General features: G+C 45.8%; 1 protein-coding gene and 1 pseudogene across 3 annotated transcripts in view; one reads left to right on the top strand and one right to left on the bottom strand.

The window, feature by feature from the left end:
• KLHL12 (kelch like family member 12) overlaps positions 1–20638 on the bottom strand; it is an 83627-nt gene that overhangs the window by 10853 nt on the left and 52136 nt on the right. For all 3 annotated transcript variants that reach the window (XM_063954815.1, XM_063954814.1, XM_063954816.1), the window contains exons 4-6: positions 20169–20318; positions 19948–20062; positions 13844–13950 (exon numbers count right to left, since the gene is read on the bottom strand). In XM_063954815.1, coding sequence (XP_063810885.1) covers positions 13844–13950; positions 19948–20062; positions 20169–20318 — 372 coding nt within the window. The remainder of the gene's footprint in view (positions 1–13843; positions 13951–19947; positions 20063–20168; positions 20319–20638) is intronic.
• On the top strand, positions 18271–18389 carry LOC135052150 (5S ribosomal RNA; annotated as a pseudogene).

Below are 20638 nucleotides of genomic sequence, written 5' to 3'. Positions count from 1 at the left end.
GTGAAGTGATGTTTCCATGCTTGACCACAAGCCCTGGAAATTTTTTCCCTGTGTGACTGCTCCCCAGCCTCTCAGGCTGGCATCCGTGGTCACCAGGACCCAATCCTGAATGCCGAATCTGCGGCCCTCTAGGAGATGAGCACTCTGTAACCACCACAGGAGAGACACCCTTGTCCTTAGAGACAGGGTTATCCGCTGATGCATTTGAAGATGCGATCCGGACCATTTGTCTAGCAGATCCAACCGAAAAGTTCTTGCGTGGAATCTGCCGAATGGAATCGCTTCGTAAGAAGCCACCATCTTTCCCAGGACCCTTGTGCACTGATGCACTGACACCTGGCCTGGTCTTAGGAGTTTCCTGACTAGGTCGGATAACTCCCTGGCTTTCTCTTCCGGGAGAAACACCTTTTTCTGTACTGTGTCCAGAATCATCCCTAGGAACAGCAGACGTGTCGTCGGAATCAGCTGCGATTTTGGAATATTTAGAATCCATCCGTGCTGTCGTAGTACTATTTGAGATAGTGCTACTCCGACCTCTAACTGTTCTCTGGACCGTGCCCTTATCAGGAGATCGTCCAAGTAAGGGATAATTAAGACGCCTTTTCTTCGAAGAAGAATCATCATTTCGGCCATTACCTTGGTAAAGACCCGGGGTGCCGTGGACAATCCAAACGGCAGCGTCTGAAACTGATAGTGACAGTTCTGTACCACAAACCTGAGGTACCCTTGGTGAGAAGGGCAAATTGGGACATGGAGGTAAGCATCCTTGATGTCCAGAGACACCATGTAGTCCCCTTCTTCCAGGTTCGCTATCACTGCTCTGAGTGACTCCATCTTGAACTTGAACCTTTTTATGTAAGTGTTCAAGGCTTTCAGATTTAAAATGGGTCTCACCGAGCCGTCCGGCTTCGGTACCACAAACAGCGTGGAGTAATACCCCTTTCCCTGTTGTAGGAGGGGTACCTTGATTATCACTTGCTGGGAATACAGCTTGTGAATGGCTTCCAATACCGCCTCCCTGTCGGGGGTAGACGTTGGTAAAGCAGACTTCAGGAACCGGCGAGGGGGAGACGTCTCGAATTCCAATTTGTACCCCTGAGATACTACCTGCAGGATCCAGGGGTCCACTTGCGAGTGAGCCCACTGCGCGCTGAAATTCTTGAGACGGGCCCCCACCGTGCCTGAGTCCGCTTGTAAGGCCCCAGCGTCATGCTGAGGACTTGGCAGAAGCGGGGGAGGGCTTCTGTTCGTGGGAAGAAGCGGTCTGTTGCAGTCTTTTTCCCCTTCCTCTGCCCCGGGGCAGATATGAGTGGCCTTTTGCCCGCTTGCCCTTATGGGGACGAAAGGACTGAGCCTGAAAAGACGGTATCTTTTTCTGCTGCGAGGTGACTTGGGGTAAAAAGGTGGATTTCCCAGCCGTTGCCGTGGCCACCAGGTCCGATAGACCGCCCCCAAATAACTCCTCCCCTTTATACGGCAATACTTCCATATGCCGTTTGGAATCCGCATCCCCTGACCACTGTCGCGTCCATAATCCTCTTCTGGCAGAAATGGACATCGCACTTACTCTTGATGCCAGAGTGCAAATGTCTCTCTGTGCATCTCGCATATATAGGAATGCATCCTTTAAATGCTCTATAGTCAATAATATATTGTCCCTGTCCAGGGTATCAATATTTTCAGTCAGGGAATCCGACCAAGCCACCCCAGCACTGCACATCCAGGCTGAGGCGATTGCTGGTCGCAGTATAACACCAGTATGAGTGTATATACTTTTAAGGATATTTTCCAGCCTCCTATCTGCTGGCTCCTTAAGGGCGGCCGTTTCTGGAGACGGTAACGCCACTTGTTTTGATAAGCGTGTGAGCGCCTTATCCACCCTAGGGGGTGTTTCCCAACGAGCCCTAACCTCTGGTGGGAAGGGATATAGTGCCAATAATTTTTTTAGAAATTAGCAGTTTTTTGTCGGGGGTAACCCACGCTTCATCACACACTTCATTCAATTCATCTGATTCAGGAAAAACTACGGGTAGTTTTTTCACACCCCACATAATACCCTTTTTTGTGGTACTTGCAGTATCAGAGATGTGCAAAACCTCCTTCATTGCCGTGATCATGTAACGTGTGGCCCTACTGGAAAATACGTTTGTTTCTTCACCGTCGACACTGGAGTCAGTGTCTGTGTCTGGGTCCGTGTCGACCCACTGAGGTAACGGGCGTTTAATAGCCCCTGACGGTGTTTGAGACGCCTGGACAGGCACTAACTGAGCTGCCGGCTGTCTCATGTCGTCAACAGTTTTCTGTAACGTGCCGACACTGTCACGTAATTCCTTAATTACGGCCATCCATTCAGGTGTCGACTCCCTAGGGGGTGACATCACCATTATAGGCAATTGCTCCGCCTCCACATCATTTTCCTCCTCATACATGTCGACACACACGTACCGACACCCAGCACACACACAGGGAATGCTCTGATAGAGGACAGGACCCACTTAGCCCCTTGGGGAGACAGAGGGAGAGTTTGCCAGCACACACCAGAGCGCTATATATGTATAGGGACAACCTTACAATAAGTGTCTATCCCTTATAGCTGCTTATATCTGTTATTTTTGCCAAATAAGTGCCCCCCTCTCTTTTTTACCCTGTTTCTGTAGTTGCAGGATGCAGGGGAGATTCTGGGAGCCTTCCTACGAGCGGAGCTGTGTGGGAAAAATGGCGCTGTGTGCTGAGGAGATAGGCCCCGCCCCCGTCACGGCGGGCTCTTCTCCCGCTTTTTTCTGGAAAACTGGCAGGGGTTAAATACATCCATATAGCCCAGGAGCTATATGTGATGTATTTTTTGCCAAATAAGGTAAATTCATTGCTTCCCAGGGCGCCCCCCCCCAGCGCCCTGCACCCTCAGTGACCGAAGTGTGAAGTGTGCTGAGAGCAATGGCGCACAGCTGCAGTGCTGTGCGCTACCTTATGAAGACAGGAAAGTCTTCTGCCGCCGATTTATGGACCTCTTCTTGCTTCAGCATCTGTAAGGGGGCCGGCTGCGCGTCTCCGGGACCCATCCATGGCTGGGCCTGTGATCGTCCCTCTGGAGCTAATGTCCAGTAGCCTAAGAAGCCCAATCCACTCTGCACGCAGGTGAGTTCGCTTCTTCTCCCCTTAGTCCCTCGATGCAGTGAGCCTGTTGCCAGCAGGTCTCACTGAAAATAAAAAACCTATTTAAACTTTTACTCTAAGCAGCTCAGGAGAGCCACCTAGATTGCACCCTTCTCGTTCGGGCACAAAATCTTAACTGAGGCTTGGAGGAGGGTCATAGGGGGAGGAGCCAGTGCACACCAGCTAGTCCTAAAGCTTTTACTTTGTGCCCAGTCTCCTGCGGAGCCGCTATTCCCCATGGTCCTTTCGGAGTCCCCAGCATCCACTAGGACGTTAGAGAAAATTAGACTATTTAAAAATGTGAAAAACATGATTCAAGGGTTGGCAATTATTCTCTCATTTTAGTACTTTATAACAATGACTCTAGGAGGATAGTGAAAGCTACTTTATGTGCAATGTCTTGAGTTAGTATGCCGCATTGGAGAACACTAGGTAAAAGACAGAATGCCTCAAATAGGTCCACTGCAGAATTAAAAAATGTAGCCAATTGTAATACATGAATGCACTGTAAGTGGCTGTATTTCTAATTCTGTATTTGATCACAATGGAAATCACCTAACATCCGGAACAAAGTACTATAATTGGCTGCAATATTGTGATGTATAGGTAGAACTTCCATCTAACAATCCAGCAGCAGCGGCAGATGCATCATTGCTTGCGCTGCAGTGCAAGCTGAGCGGTATCAGGTGGGAGCACGTGCAGGTGTTAACAGGGCTCCTGGTATTAACTGCAGGAGCCGCAGAGCTCCATTGGAAGAACAGCGGTCACACTTGGATTCAGCCAAGAACCACACAGGTGCTGATGTACATGCAGGTGCCACTTCAGGGCTTGGAGCCCAGAGGCAGGCGTATCCCTTGCCTCTGGGAGTTCCGCCCCTGTTCAATCCACTCCATAGCCAGGACCCACCAAGACGGAACATTTGAATCCGGCCCACAGTACCACAAATTTACCCTTACACCATGTATTCAGCTCTGGATTTACTATAGTGGACACGTTAATACAGATGTGCAGAACCTATTCTTTGCCAGGAGCCATTTGGGATTTTTTTTTTTTTTTAAAGATAATTTGCGTGCCATTTTTTAAGCGAACCCCCCGTCCCCTCAAAAAGCGCACACCATTACACATATTGCCTACAATAGTGCTCCTTACACGTAATGGCCACAGTCTAGTGCCAGTTACACATAATGTCTCCCAGTATAGTTCCAGATTCCCATACTCTCCCCAGTATAGTGCAGTTACCAATAATGTCCCCAGTATAGTGCCAAGTACACACAATGTCCCCAACAGGGCACTCCCCACCACTGCAGGAAAAGTCCCATCCAGACTTCTGCCAGCAGCCTTCGGTGAACAGGAGTCAGGAGAACAGCAGGAGCTCAGAAGACACGTGGGGGACACACTCACAGACAGCGCGCTGAGCGCCCTTGTAACCCACATCCTTCTCAGCTGCCAAGCCACACCCCCTTCTGGTTTCACCCGCGGTTGCCAGGTAACCCACGTCCTCCGTTCCACCTGCCGCCGACGCCCCCCTTTTAGTACCATCCACAATTGCCGGGTAACCCACGTTCTCCTCCAGCCGTCCCCTCCTCTCCTGCGGTTTCTCTGCTAATCTGGCCGGGCCAGGCGAAGTGGCTATGCAGGCCTTACATTCCCCACCCCTGCTTTAATAGCAGGAAATGCTTTGGTTACATTCATTCAGGTTTCATTCAGTGTAGGATCAATACATTGGTTGAACTTGATGGACAACTTGTCTTTTGTCAACCTCACTAACTAGGTTACTATATATACCACACATATACATATATATATATATATATATATATATATATACACACACACACACACACACACAGATATACACACACACACAATAACTACTAAAGTAGCACATTATAATGACCCCCCCCTTCACACACACACACACACACACACACACACACACACACACACACACACACAAAATCCCTTTAAGCAAGGGTGCTTCCACTTGTGCTCAGGCCAGTGTGGGGACAGTCAGTGTCTCCCCAATCTATGGAAATATTTATATTTCTGTAAATGCCAATTGATACTGGTTGCTGATCACAGGTGATCACCAGACAATTGCTACAGGGAGTGAACCACATGATATATGGTTGGCGCATTAAGGGTAAGTGTGAATAAATAAGAAAGCCTTCGGGGAGAGAAAGAGCTCCTTAAATAACGCCTGGGGGGAATATACAAACAACAAATTATTCCCAATGCTGTCTAAAACCCTAATACATGGCAAGTCTCAAACCAATTTTGCATCATCATTTTACTCACATAATATCGTACTCTATAGCAAATACAAATGTTAACTACTGCAAGTAAGGATTGAAATGCTATTTAAGGAATGATTACTATTTTAATTTCCTTGTCCTGGACCGTCAATACTCCAACAGAGCGGACAAAGTTTCTATAACAAACTTGTACAGGTGGAATCCTGTGTGTTAAGCACTAATCCACAAACTGCAGCTGCTTCCCCTTTAAAGGGCAAATCAACCTTATATGCCTGAATATCTTAAAGTCTAGTCTAAAGGAAGAGGGAAAAATGCAGCGCTGTTCACAATGTTAGTCTCATGTCAATCGAGGATAAGGATTTTCAGTAGACAACTGCTGTTACACTAATAGTAAATCTGTGAAAAGGTAAATAATTCCATCAGAGGTATCCACCAATAATCCACGATATATCGTAGCCTCTTTTCAATAAAAAACGGCTTTATTTAAAATATTTTATATAATAACTTCTTTCCATAACTGGGGAGCGTTCAATCATGAGACAATGCAGGAAAAAAAACATGCAGCTTCTAGGTGGCAAAAGCAGGGAAAACAGAGCTCATTGGACCCTCAGGCTTCCGATATTATGCGGCATCCCTGGCATACAGGAATTACATTACGTCACCCACTGTAACTTTCATATACACCGCTGGTTGTCCTGTGGTTTTCAGTCCCTCCGTTCCCTCAGTGCCGCAGCACTACTGCTCTCTCTGTATCATTCCCCCACCCTTCCAAATGTCAGCTCCCCATTACTTCCACTGCACAAGAGACCAAGTTCAGCTGCTGCCAACGCGTTTCCACCCAAACAGGTCTTTGTCAAAGCACAGGTGAACTTGGTCTGAACACTAATTTATACTACCTCCTGAGGATCCGGTATGCTCATTCCTGTGTCAAGTATACACATTACAGGGTTTCCTTAAAAGGTATACATATTAAAAACTCATTATACATAATTATCACATAACACTCCGGATACTAAAATAATTCACCATTGGCAACAACTTTTATATTTAATCCCTTAATGCATCTATCTAGAAAAACCATTTCATTTCAAATTCGCCGTTCAATCTATTTGGCTGTAGAGTTTTTAATTCATGTATCCAGCGCTTTTCTGCTCTGGCTAACGCCGCTGCTGTATCATTTCTCTTCCAATTACCTTATACATGAGCTATTATTTTAAAACGGATAATTCCATTTAATAAACAGTTGGGTACATCTTTGCAATAATCAGATAAGCAATGATTCTCTACACCCTTTCGAATGGTTTTTATATGCTCTCCCATTCTATCTTTAAACGGTCTGCTCGTTCTGCCAACATTGTTTCATGCAGTGACATTGAATGAGATATACTACATTACTACGCCCACATGTAAAACTTTATTTTATATTCCTTTTCGGTAACATTAGATACAAATGTTTCAGTCTTACTCCCTTCATTGCTTTTTATATATCTACAACCCATACATAGACCACAACTAAAAAAAAATCCTTGGATTTGTTTCTAGTCAATCTAGTGCAGTGATGGCTAACCTTGACACTCCAGCTGTTGTTGAACTACACATCCCAGCCTGCCCTGCATCAGATTTAGCATGACCAAATAACAAAACTGTAGCAGGGCGTACTGGGATATGTAGTTCAACAACAGCTGGAGAGTCAAGGTTAGCCATCACTGATCTAGTGGGTTTAGGGTCAGAAATCGTTGTTCAGACCAAGTTCACCTGTGCCTTGACAAAGGCCCTCGGGGCTAGTTCAGGGGCCCGAACTTCCAGCATTTCAATGAGTCTCACTGACTCATTAAATGCCACCACCAGCGCTGCGCCCGTCGCCAGTGCCCCAAAGCTACTGCACAGTCAGTCACTCAGGTCCCGGCCATAGGGGAAGGAGGAGCCGCTCTCCTTCCAGCTCCACCCCCCCCACCAGAATCCTGCATGTTGCCTACCTATTTAACTATTCTAAGCCTCTGATGCTGTTGTCACGGACACCGGGCTGGAGGGGGAGGAGGCGCCCACCCCTTTCTTACTTCTGTTAAACCCCTGTCCTGACCGTCCCCAGTGCCAAAAGTCCAAGGAAGGTATGTGCAGAGGCACTGGCAGCCATCTCCATGCGCAGTAGCAGCTCTCTTTCCGGCTCCCCTCTCACTCTGTCTCTACCCCTCTCCCCATTTTTCCCTCCCTCTCTCCAATTCCCCCCCCCCCCCCCTTTCTCCACACCCCCTCTCTCTCTGTCGCCCCCTCACTCTCTCAATCTCAACCCCTCTTTTTCTTTATGTTCCATCTCTCCCTCCTTTCTCTCCGTTTCCTCTCCATCCATTCCCTCCCCCTCTCTCCCCGTCTTCCCCTCTCTCGATTTCCCCCCTTTCTTTCTGTTCCGTCTCTCCCCCTCTCTCCATATCTCCTCCTCCTCCTCTCTTATTCTGTCTCCCCGTCTCTCTCATTCTGTCTCCCTCTCTCCCCCCCTTTTCTTTGTCTTCTCCCTTCCCTCTCTCCATCTCCCCCTCTTTCTTCGTCTCCCCCTCTCTCTTCCCCTACACCTCTCCCTTCTTCCCTCCCCTTACTCTGTCCTCTTCCCTGACATCATCTATTCCTTTACTAAATTCTTCCACTAGCATTGTCTTTCCTTTAGCTCACGTGTTATAGCAGCTTGTTTTTTTCTGTCCGTCACCCCCACTTATAATTTCCCTTCATGTCCCAGAGAACCCTTTCAGCTCAATTTACCCCCTTTTCTCCCTCCTACAGACACCTCACATGCCCTCTGCTTCTACCCAGTCATCCTCTCCATCCTCCAATGCCTCCGTATCATCCACTGTTTCTCCCTGTTACCCATTGCTTCTCCCTTTCACCAGCTCTCTGTCATCCTGTCAATCTCTCCCCATCACTCTGAACCTCTCCGTCACTCCGTGGGGTGGAGGAGGGATGTCCAAAGAATAATTTTGCACCTGGGCCCACCACTCACAAGTTCCACCACTAGGCTGGAGGGATTTAAAGTACACTATTTTGTTTTTTTAAGACGAGCTTCAAATACAGTAGTGTTACAGCATACATATAAAGAGCCATTTAAATTAAAATACACAGGTTTATATAGCAGGCGTTTGCTGCTTTTGGGAGCACAACTATACTTTCTTGTGACTGTCTCCCAAGTTTGGCATCACTTTAGTAGTGTTTGCCCACCATGTGTTTAAATGTCTCTTTTAAATAGCAATGCTGCAACTACTGTGTTTTAAGCTCTGGTCTTAAAATTTTTGGAAGTAAGGGGTCCTTGGGACCCACTTTTTTTTGGCTCTGCGCGATCACTGCCTACCATTTGGACAGAATGTGACCACAGAAGATAACTCAAAATACCTGAATGAAAACCTACTTGTTGCTGTATATTGCTACCCATTTATGTCAATTTGATGAATGCATTAAGAAACACGTATTTGGATTATTGTGCAGCAATTTAATGTAAAGGCTTTAAGTGCAGTGGGGAAAATATCTCAAACCTTGCCACTTGCAAAAAATCCTGATAAATAGATCACAATGAAAAATAGGATTTTAATTACCTACCGGTACATCTTACAAGAAAAGGGTTTACCGGTAGGTAATTAAAATCCTATTTTCTCTAACATCCATAAGGGATATTAGTACGATGGGGACGTCCCAAAGCTTCCAGAACAGGCGGGAATGTGTGGAGACTTCTGCAGCACCACCTACCCAAACTGGGTATCCTCTTTGGCCAGGGTATCAAACCTGTAGAACTTCATAAAGGTGTTCTTCCCCGACCAGGTAGCAGGTCGTCATAGTTGCAAAGCAGAGACTCCGTGGGCAGCTGCCCAGGAAGACCCCACCGATCTTGTAGAGTGGACCTTCAGAAACTGTGGAACAGGTAAGGCTGCCGACACATAGGCCTGTTGGATAGTAAGCCTAAGCCAACGAGCAACAGACTGCTTTGAAGCAGGGCAACCCTTTTTCTGTGCATCATATAGCACAAACAAAGAATGCGTCTTTCTGATCCGAGCCGTTCTCTTGACATAGATCTTCAAAGCTCGCACCGCATCCAATGCCTCCGGAAGAGCAGAAGCGCCAGAACCTGACGGAACCACAACAGGTTGATTCAAGTGGAACGCAGAGACGACCTTCGTCAGGAACTGCTGCCTAGTCCTGAGCTCCGCTCTGTCCTCGTGAAAGACCAAGTAGGGACTTTTATATGATAAGGCCCCCAATTCTGAGACACGCCTAGCAAAAGCAAGGGCCAACAACATCACCGTCTTCCACGTGAGGTACTTGTCTTCTACCGCCATCAGTGGTTCATACGAGGACAACTGTAGAAACTCCAACACAACATTCAAATCCCAGGGTGCCGTGGGCGGCACAAAAGGAGGTTGTATGTGAAGTACCCCTTGCAAAAATATCTGAACTTCTGGCAACACTGCCAATTTCTTCTGGAAGAAGATGGAGAGAGCTGAAATCTGGACCTTAATGGAACCCAGACGTATGCCCTTGTCCACACCAGCCTGCAGGAAACATCCCAAGTTGAACTCCGCATGCGGGTACATGCGATCCTCGCACCAAGAGACATATCTTCTCCAGATATGATGATAGTGTTTTGACGTCACAGATTTCTTGGCCTGAACCATGGTAGCAATGACCTTCTTAGAAAGCGCTTGTGAGCTGGAATGTTTCGCTCAACCTCCATGCCGTCAAACGAAGTTGCCGTAAGTCCGGGTAGACAAACGGTCCTTGTTGAAGATCTCTTCTTAGTGGTAGAGGGCAAGGGTCTTCGACGGACATGTCCAGAAGGACCACTTACCACGCCCTCCGAGGCTAATCCGGGGCAATCAGAATTGCTTGGACACCTTGATTTCTGATTAGCTTTTGCACCCTTGGGAGAAATGGAATCGGAGGAAACAGGTAGACAGCCGGTAAGGCCAAGGAGACGTTGCCAGAGGGTCCCTGGTTCGGGAGCAATACCAACGAAGCTTCTTGTTCAGTCAAGAAGCCATCATGTCTATTTGTGGGCAGTCCCACCAGTCAATCTGCTGAAACACCTGACGGTGGAGCCCCCACTCTGCCGGGACGTGACGACTCAGGAAGTCTGCTTCCCAGTTGTCTACTCCCGGAATGAAGATTGCTGACATTGCTCATGCATTTCTTTCTGCCAAGAGGAGTACCTTTGACACTTCTCGTATGCAGGCCCTGCTTGTTGTCCCTCCTTGCCGATTGATGTACGCCACTGCTGTGGCGTTGTCCGACTGTACCTGGATCACGTGATCCTTGAGTAGAGGAGAGGCCTGAAGCTGAGCATTGTAGATTGCCCGAAGTTTCAGAATGTTTATCGGATGGAGGGCTTCGTGGGCTGACCACCTGCCCTGGAACTGAGCCCCTTGGGTGAAAGCTCCCCACCCTCTCAGACTCGCATCCGTCGTGAGGTGGATCCAAGCCTGAATTTTCGGCTTTCCAAGAGATTGAAAGACTGCAGCCACCACAGGAGGGAAATCCTGGCCTGAGGTGACAGCTGTATTATCCATGGGTCATCCAGCAACTTGCTATGACCGGCCTTTGTGATATACCTGCTGCTGTGTAGATAGACTTTAGTGTAGTCTCTTTTTTTCTGTCCCCAGGGTCCTTTATGGTAAAGGAGCCCCGGGCAGGTAGCACCGCCTTTTAAGACCAGCGAGAGACTGATACGTCAACCGCCGGGGGTTCTTCCCAGAATTTCCTACCTTCATGAGCAAATGGGAAAGTGTGCAAAAATCTTTTTGACACTTAGTATTTTTTGTCTGGTTTTTCCAGGCTAACTTAAATAGGTCGTCATCTAACTCTGCAGAATCAGGGAAAGTGACATTAGGCTTGTTCAGTGTAAAGAAAAAAAAGACTGCTGTGACGCAGCGTCCTCTAGAGGGAGTTTTAACACGTCCCGTATAGCTAGAATGAGGGGTTCAATACCCTGAGCAGAAGCGGAGTCCCCACTAACGGGATTCAAGTCCTCCCCATCCTTCTGTATCTCTTCATCTGAATCAGAGAGTAAGGCAGGTAAACCACGCTTTTGTGGTCCTGAGTTAGAGAGGGGGCGCTGTGTAACATCTGCCCTGGCAGCTAGGTCTGCAACAGCCTGTTGTAGTAGCTGAGTTTGAGCATTAGCAGTGAGTTGTGAAGACATATCAGACATCAAAGTTTTAATGGCACCTAGCCAGGAGGGCTCTTGACACCCCCCCCCCAAGCCCCCTCACTGAGTTGTGAAGATTGGCTGCATTGTTCACAGGATACAGAATCAGATGTCGAGGAATCTGGTGTGACACACAATGCATCATTTGTGTTTACCCATGTTCACAGTAATGCACAGTTACATACACACAGACAAGTAATAAATTAGCAAGCCTGCCCTTACTATATGTGAGAGGGAGAGAGAGAGACGACCAGCACACCCCAGCTACACAGCCCCAGTGAGTCTGTAAGCTGTTATATCACAGTGAAACACCTATGATTACTGTCCTTTATAGGACACAGATTGTGTACAATAGCGGCTCTCCCCCTTTGCTACACCCTGTACCAGTTTTCCAGAGTTTCCTGAGTGTCTGGAGGAGCTGTGTGTGTGCCTGCTGCTGCAGCTGTAAGCAGAGGATGGCGCCAAAATGTTGCTGGTCCCGCTCTGAGGTAGCTCCGCCCCCCACCAATGGCGCCGGAGCTACAATGTTTTTTATACTGGCAATGTCTCCCAAATAGCTTAAAAACATCACACAAGTGCTAGTTTAAGCCACCGCTAGCCAGTGTACACAGTGGGCTATAGCGGGTCCCCCCCCAGGAGGGTCCCGTATGCCTCCCCTGCTTATCAGCCGCACCTTGAATCGGGGGCCCCCGGTTTGTACTCGCCACTGTTGTTACCTTCAGACTATTGTGAGGGGTGTGCGGCGTGCTGTGATTGTGACCGCCAAGGCGCATTGCCCCGCTGTACAACAACCTCTCAGCACGGTGGTCCTGCAGCAGGGAAATGGCTCTGACACCTCGCAAGGCCGGTGACCGCCCCACTCCTTAACTCCCACGGTGCAGGTATGCTGTTGCCCAAATATCATACTGAAAATAATAAAGATTTAAATTAAACCGAAGAAAACTCTGAAGCTGTGCATCCTCTCCTGAGGGAACTTTTTTCTAAACTGCCTGTGGGAGGGGGCATATAGGGGAGGAGCTAGCACACCCAGTTGAAGAAATTTAAAGTGTACCGGCTCCTTTGGACCCCGTCTATACCGTCGCACTAAGGGGGTCATTCTGACCTGATCACTCGCTGCAGTTTTTTGCAGCGCAGTGATCAGGTCAGAACTGCACATGCGCCTGCGCTGCAGTGCGCCGGCACATGGCTGACAGCCGACGGCTACCGTTGCCTAGCAAACGCCTCTGTCTGATTGACAGACAGAGGCGGTCGCTGGGTGGGAGGGGGTGGCACGGTGGAGTTTGGCTGCCGTTTTGTGGGCCCGGTTTGGCCAATGTGCGACGAGTAGCTCCCAGCCAGCACACAAAAGCTGCGCTGGTCGGAAACTACTCCTGAAGTGCAAAAGTATCGCCGCTGTGCAATGCTTTTGCACTTTTGCGACGTGGCAGGCACTGACATGCGGGGCGTCCCCCCACATGTCTGTGTTTCTGATCGTAGCTGTGCTAAATTTAGCACAGCTACGATCAAGTTGGAATGACCCCCTAAGTCTCCCCAATATCCCTTATGGATGCTAGAGAAAAAGGAATTTCTGTATCAAAGGCAGTTTACACAAAAACCACAAACAGCACTGCAGTTTACTTCATGTGAGAATGAGCAATAGTTCCTCCTTTGTGGCATATGATGACTGAAGCCACATTTTTAAAATACTGCTTAAAGTAGATATGACAACTAAACCTGAATCTGCAAAGACGGCTGTAAGTAATATCACTGAATGTATTTTAACTCCATCAATCTAAGCCAGCGGGCCAAACACAGCCCGCCACTAGCTCGGTCAACTGCTGCACTCCTGCACCACCGAGTATGAGGAGAAATGTTCACGCCCTGCTCGAGAGAAGCCCCCATAATGGAAGCAGCAGCATGCTCGGTTATCCTGATCATAGGATGTCCTTCGACCTAGGCCCAGGCTTCTTACCCAGCCACAGAGACACAGGAAGACAAGGACCGGAGGCTGCTTCTGAAGAGAAAAGGGACAATGCCATGAGGAGGATAGGCAGCAGAGTAGTTATTATAGGCTAAACTGTTAGGGAGCAAATGAACTGGAGTCTGCATCTCAGTAGGAATCCTGTAGGATGGAGGCATTTCTAAGCTGTTCGTAGCATTTCTGTTACCTTAGTACCCTGCATCACAATCTCACAAGCTTTAGCTTTGCACTTCACAATACTGGGTTATTTAGCATGACAAAAAAAAAAATAATTTACAATGGGAACCACGAACTCACTGGAAGGAAACTCCACTCCTGGTTTTTGGGATCGTATTTCTCCACCACATCAATAGGAGACTGTTGGCTACCAAATCCTCCAATAACAAGTAGCACCTCATTCGCTCCTAAAAAAATAACACAAACATAACAGACATATTACACAGACAGATCATTATGACAAATGCTCCAAGTAACAAAAAAATAATAAAAATATAAAATCTATATTTCTCCTAGTTTCACTAAACCCAACTGGTTGGCTGATGCACAAAGCTTTCAGGACCAGAAAGCAGAAACTGCATTATGCGAGTGAACTATAAGGTAGAAGGAAAAGGTATTGCTCCCTGTGTGCCCTAAACCAGCCGAAAGACTGGCAGTAAGTGGTTCCAGAAGATTCTTAATCTTGCATAGATGACAGAATCCTAGGTTCTGCATGGAATCCAAAAGGAGGCTAGGGAAATCTTCATGTATGGATAAATTGACTGGTGATGCCTAATAACTAGGGAGAATCATACACTGCCAACCCTGCAGGCGTTACCATGATGGTGTTGATGAAAGCACCCCAAAAATCTTCATTAACAGATGACAGAGAGCCCCAAGGCAAACTAGAATACAGAGGATGGGAAACCGCAAATATTCCCCCCCAAATAAAAAAAAAAAAAAGACTTCTCCCAAAATTTAGGATGGCCCACAAGGAGTTATCAGTGTTGAAGACCACATTTATGACCACCAAAACGATGATCTGCACTATGGCAGTTAAGTTGGTCCAGAAGCCTATTAATTGTAAAGGCTTTCCACCCATTTACTAGACACAGCCTAACCTCTGCAGGCTGTGGGTATTTATTATAGGAAGTCAGAACACTCAGTGCTTGTTATACTGCCTGTTGACCATGACATACTGAAGATACATGGTCTGTATTTGCTACTCTGCCTAATTCTTGTTGCTTATCTGAATTGCTTTGTTGGATTCAATGTTTATTAGCAGTCTGGCAATAATTCAAATTCTGACAGGGGGAGAGAGAGAGAAAGCTCTTGTGTGGGCGCACTTTTATGAAAGGAAGAAAGATTACGGCATTTCTTCAACTGCAATACTCAAGCAGTAATTTACTGCATTACCTGAAGCTGTAACATTAAATATGTCGGCATGACTACACGCAAACTGAAAGAAAGGATCCTGGAGCATCTGGGAAATATTCGGAATGCATCCAAAGATCTCACACAGATGAAACAACAGTCGCCAAACATTTCTATTTTCAGCACAAAGGATCCACTAAGGAATTGAAAGCTTTCGGCTTAGACCGCATTCACCTGGGCATACGAGGAGGGGACATGACTATAGAACTGTACAAAAAAGAGAGCGAATGGATATTTCGGCTCGGGAGTCTCCGACCCCTCGGACTGAATGAAAACATAAATTATGGCACTTTTCTATAATACAGGACATCTCCAATTCCTCTGTAACACTTATAATGTGATTACCCTTTTTTCCTTCTTTATGTTTTTCTTTCCCCGGATCATGCCGGCATGTTTCCACTATCTCACTTTCAGCCAGTCACTTTCCCCCTCTTTTTTCTATCAATTTTACTTCAGCTATCTTGACCAATACTTTGACACACCCTTTCCATTTCCCATCAGGTCCTTTCCACCCCCACCCCTTCTTCCCTTCCCATGTCCCCCTGATTGTCCTGTCCTCATAACCTTCAATGTACTGCCTGAGTTTCACTTAAACCTTCCATCACCCCCCCCTTTTTTGGACCGCTCTATCACTGCGATATCCCTTGCCCATAATCAGTCACCTCCAACATGCATTTACCCATGCATGTATCACTTTTACACGTTCATTCCTTATCATGCACCAAGGTCTCCCTTCCCTACCCCAATCAGCATTCCACCTCCAACCTGAGACTTCACTGTCATTTGTGGCACTTGCTCCCTCACTGGGCCGCATTAATATCTCTCATTTTTTTGTAACCTCACACCCTCACTTTCCATTTTTTACCATTAATCCTCCACATCAGTCCCTACCCCACATCCATTTTATTTACCCTCCCTATTTCCCCAGTGGTTATCACATACCTAGTGGCCGATTAGGACTAGGTTTTTCTTTTCTTTTCTCTTTTCAGCCTGTGTTTTCATGGCTTTTATAATAACTTTAACCAACGTGATAATCAGATTTATTACTCACTCTGTTGAGTGCTACAAAGTATCATAACAATCAACCAACTGTCGTAAATGTATTGTTGCATATTTATTATTATTATCCACTGGCAACAGATTCCCTTCTTTCCTTTAGTGTTTAGACACCCCCTTTATTTCCCCATTTTTCATCTGCATATTCCCTATCTGAGATATGCAGTACAACCAATTTCTCCATTCTGCCCTTAGCCATCAATGGGTGTCATCTCTGTTTCTCACACCCTGAGGTGTGTTACACATCCCCGTATCACATGTGATCTCACCTTTCCCTTTTTCCCCCTATTCAGTCTTTATATCCCCAACACACCCAGGTGTACCTGTTCTTTCTATTTATTTTTTATTTTAACCTTATTTGTTTTAATTTCTACTCCATGGAACCCCTGGCAAGCCATTCCCATTTTCAACATGGCGCCATGGCATTCCCCCACGTGACTCTGTCTTTCTGCATATTACCCAGACATACAAGCGAGAGCTTTTCTACTCCCACTCTACTGAGTCCGCCCTTCCGCATATGCCCCAGGCGTACCCGTGCCTCGATTGGCCGGGACGCATTTCACATATGTCCCCATTGGCTTCCTACGCCAATAGGGGGATTGTCTAATCTCTCGCCCCTTTGCTGAGCTGGCTAATACCAGCCGGTTCGGCATTACATCAACCCTTATAAATACCAGCTACATTCAGGCGCATAGCCAACTTATCAAACTCCAGTATACCTTTTTCTACAAAATTGCTGTATTGTATCTTTATCCTATGTACTCCTGGCATCCCCTCTTTCAACATGGCACTATCATATTCATCCCCGTGACCCTCCGTTCCCCGTCTTGATTGGCTATGTGTGTATCACTCACACACACGTTCGCGAGCGTCCGCACACCCACTGATCTTACTCCGCCCATCCGCTTCTGTCAATAGGCGCACCCATGCTCTGGTTGGCTGGGACGCGCCGCATACAGGTCCCTATTGGCCTCCAGCGCCAGGATGGGAGTTTCCAGACTCCTGTCCCTATGCCTAATTGGACTACCATAGCCTATTGGCTGCTACCCGCACTTGCAGGGTTTTTAAACCCCTCATGTATTACCAGCTGTGAGATCCCGGAAGTGAACAAGCCCACGGGCGAAACGCGTTTTCCATGGATTCTACAGCGGGACCTTCCCATGGAGGTTTTATTCGTCACCACCTGCCTTCTGAATTTGACCCTATGAGTATATTTTTCCTTATTTTCAACAGAAGTTTGAACCACCACTGCTATTTATTTCCACGTGCGTTTATCTTTACTTGGCATGTTAAATACCTTTTACAACAGAACTTTACCAAGAAGGGTAAACAAGAACTCTTCTATGTTGGGGCACTCAGTTGGTGTCATGAATATATATGCAGTACCCTTGGATCAATAATAGGGAAAGAAAGACAGAAGATAGAAATAGAAGAAAGACCGTCTTTCTTTCCCTATTATTGATCCAAGGGTACTGCATATATATTCATGACACCAACTGAGTGCCCCAACATAGGAGAGTTTTTGTTTACCCTTCTTGGTAAAGTTCTGTTGTAAAACTAAACCCAAACTCTCAGGGAGCACCCCCCATTGCCTTTAATCAGTACACAAGCACAGAAGTGCAAGATATAAGAAAATTTGGGGTAGGAGTGTTACTCGTTTAGAGACTGTCCTTTGGCCTAGATATCTTTTATTTTCATTGTTCTCTAGTCTGTGCGGTTAACAACCCCCTTTTTTTCTATATTAAATACCTTGTCAGACCAGGTAGTCAGAATTTTCTGTGCATATTATAGCTCACAAATCCTAGTGATTACAGGGTAATTTTGCTCCATGCACACTGCCTGACTATAACTGCTTTATGCAGTATGTCACACTCTATGTATGTTTGATTTGTTTGTTTCTGTGCCCAAGTAATGATTTTCTGCTATAGTACTCGTAGATGTCTATGCACAACTAGAATGTATATTTAATTCATATTTTGTTCACGAACCCACCTGACGCCTCATACCTTGATTTGTTATCTTTCCCTGGATACCAACCACCAACCCAACCCCATAGGCTCCAATCTGCATACTTTATCCTTTTCTCTGCTTACTATTTTCCAGTGGACTCTCATCCACGATCCAGGGTATACAACGCCACTGAGTGACACTTGTTTTACCTTGCCTAACGTGGAAAGCAGATCCACGCACTATATGGCCTTATCTTTCTCTCGAATCTTCCATTCGTATATAGGTGCACTCTCATTGGTAGATAGACTCTCTACTATCATACCACGCTGCTAATGCCTGATCTCGTCCGATCTTGGAAGCCAAACAGCGTCAGGCTGGGTCAGTACCTTGATAGGAGACTCCCTGGGAATACCCGATGTTGTAGGGTAGGAACTATTCCCCTTCTTTTGAAGGGTGGACACCAACAGCACTATCACCACTAATTGCTTTCTTCCTTCTCATATCCCTTTTCTTATATTTCCCCTAGCGTCAGGTTATCAAGATATACTTTTCTAACATGTGCCATATGGTTCAACGGGTGACTAGCAAAGTGTACAGCATTGACCTAATCTAAGTGGTCTTTCTAAGACACAATACTGACCTCCTTTTTCGGTCCCATTAATACAGAACATCTGTACTGGTCAGGAGAAACGGGTGTCAGACTATTAAGTGTCTGCAGCCTTTCTAATTTTTCTCTCGTGATTAACACACCAGAACATTCTAAATATTTTTTCACACTCTCTCTTTTTTTTATCTCACACTCTTTTGGATCGCAGGTGGGTAATTGTTCTAATTTGGATTAATAAATATATGTTTTAAATTTTCTTTATTTCCTAATTGAAGAATCTTTCTTCCTTTCATAAGAGTGATCCCACACAAGAGCTTTCTCTCTCTCCCCCTGTCAGTACTTGTACTTTCTAGCTCAACAGGGACTATAATTGAAAGGTCTTATTTCCTTTCCAACAATTGTAACTGTCCATTTTTGGTTTTCTACTATCTGTTACAACTTATCATACACCAGTGCCCAGTCGCTCTTCCTTTTTGATACAATAATTCAAATTTGTATGAAAATAAATTATCACTTTTACCGTTCAACAAAAACCTGCCTAGTAATGATAAAGAACTGAAAATAAAATAAAAAAACCATAAGGAATAACTGAAATATGCAGAAGAAATAACAGCATGTAAAAGCACTGTGCACAAGAGATACAATGTTGCAATTCTATGCATACTGAAAAGGTTGTTTAGCTTAACGGTTCTCAAAAAGTCACAAAGCTGACGATTGTTTCCTTCCAGGATTAGCCTTATAGTTCTACATTCTTCCAACGTCTGTAACGGAATTATCATCCAATTTACTTTAGATGGTCACTATACTAAGTGACTGTAAACAATATCTTACAAGTCCTCGTACTTTTATTATTCCAAGGAAGTAGACCACAGTATGGTATCTGAAATCTGAATTACGGAGAGTCTGGGTCTTTCATATAAACAGCAAAAATCTTGTTAACTGGGGTTCCTCCATGGAATTCATCTATTTTAGCAGTCCACGTCCTACTTTTCCTTTGTAAATCTCAGCTAAGGAGCTCAGCGATGGTGCTCCCATATTGGCTTTGTAATGCACCATACAATCCTGGATGCACTAAAGAAGTTAGTTATCTCTGACACCGGCCATTGTTAGCCCAGGACTCGTAAGATATTGTTTACAGTCACTCGGCATAGTGTCTATCTAAAGTAAATTGGAAAATATTTACAGGCATTGGCAGAAAATAGCAGTCTCTCCGAGATGGAGAGTTAGATTTGGGTGGGTTATATTGTTTCTCTGCAGGGTAAATACTGGCTGCTATATTTTTATACTGCAACTTAGATTTCAGTTTGAACACAGCTCATCCAAATCTAACTCTCTCTGCACCAGTAGAGAAATAGGGCATGCAAATGCTCACACATACCCAGGCGCACCCTGGTTCTTGGACCTTGCATCTGACTCCTTAGCTCTGGACGCAGGTGAAATTTTTTAGCTTCATCCACTAGGTCTCTGCACTGTAAGCTGCATTTGATTAGGGGCTGAAGGAAATAAACATACATGTCACACTATCATAGTATGGTAGCTATACGACAAGGGATAATGATACACAGAATCCATTCACTTTGCACTCCCTGGCCCATGTACCTCTGTATCTATAACATCTGTGATGTAGCGTGGTGTTAGCAGTGGCATGCGCACATACTGTAGAAGCTGTGGAAGGGACTTCTCCCTGTGCTGCTTATTGTGCTTCACCCAGTTTATCACAGCCTCAAACACAGGCTCTTCAGAATCTATCTGCATGACAAAAAGTGAAATCAGCAACTGCAGAGCCAGTTTAAAGTACAGGTTGAGTATCCCTTATCCAAAATGCTTGGGACCAGAGGTATTTTGGATATGGGATTTTTCCGTATTTTGGAATAATTTCATACTATAATGAGATATCATGGCGATGGGACCTAAATATAAGCACAGAATGCATTTATGTTTCATATACACCTTATACACACAGCCTGAAGTCAATTTTAGCCAATATTTTTTATAACTTTGTGCATTAAACAAAGTGTGTCTACATTCACACAATTCATTTATGTTTCATAAACACCTTATACACACAG

The sequence above is a fragment of the Pseudophryne corroboree genome, chromosome 2 (genome assembly GCF_028390025.1).
Source record: "Pseudophryne corroboree isolate aPseCor3 chromosome 2, aPseCor3.hap2, whole genome shotgun sequence".
Taxonomy (NCBI): domain Eukaryota; kingdom Metazoa; phylum Chordata; class Amphibia; order Anura; family Myobatrachidae; genus Pseudophryne; species Pseudophryne corroboree.
This window is presented reverse-complemented; position numbering and strand designations above follow the sequence as displayed.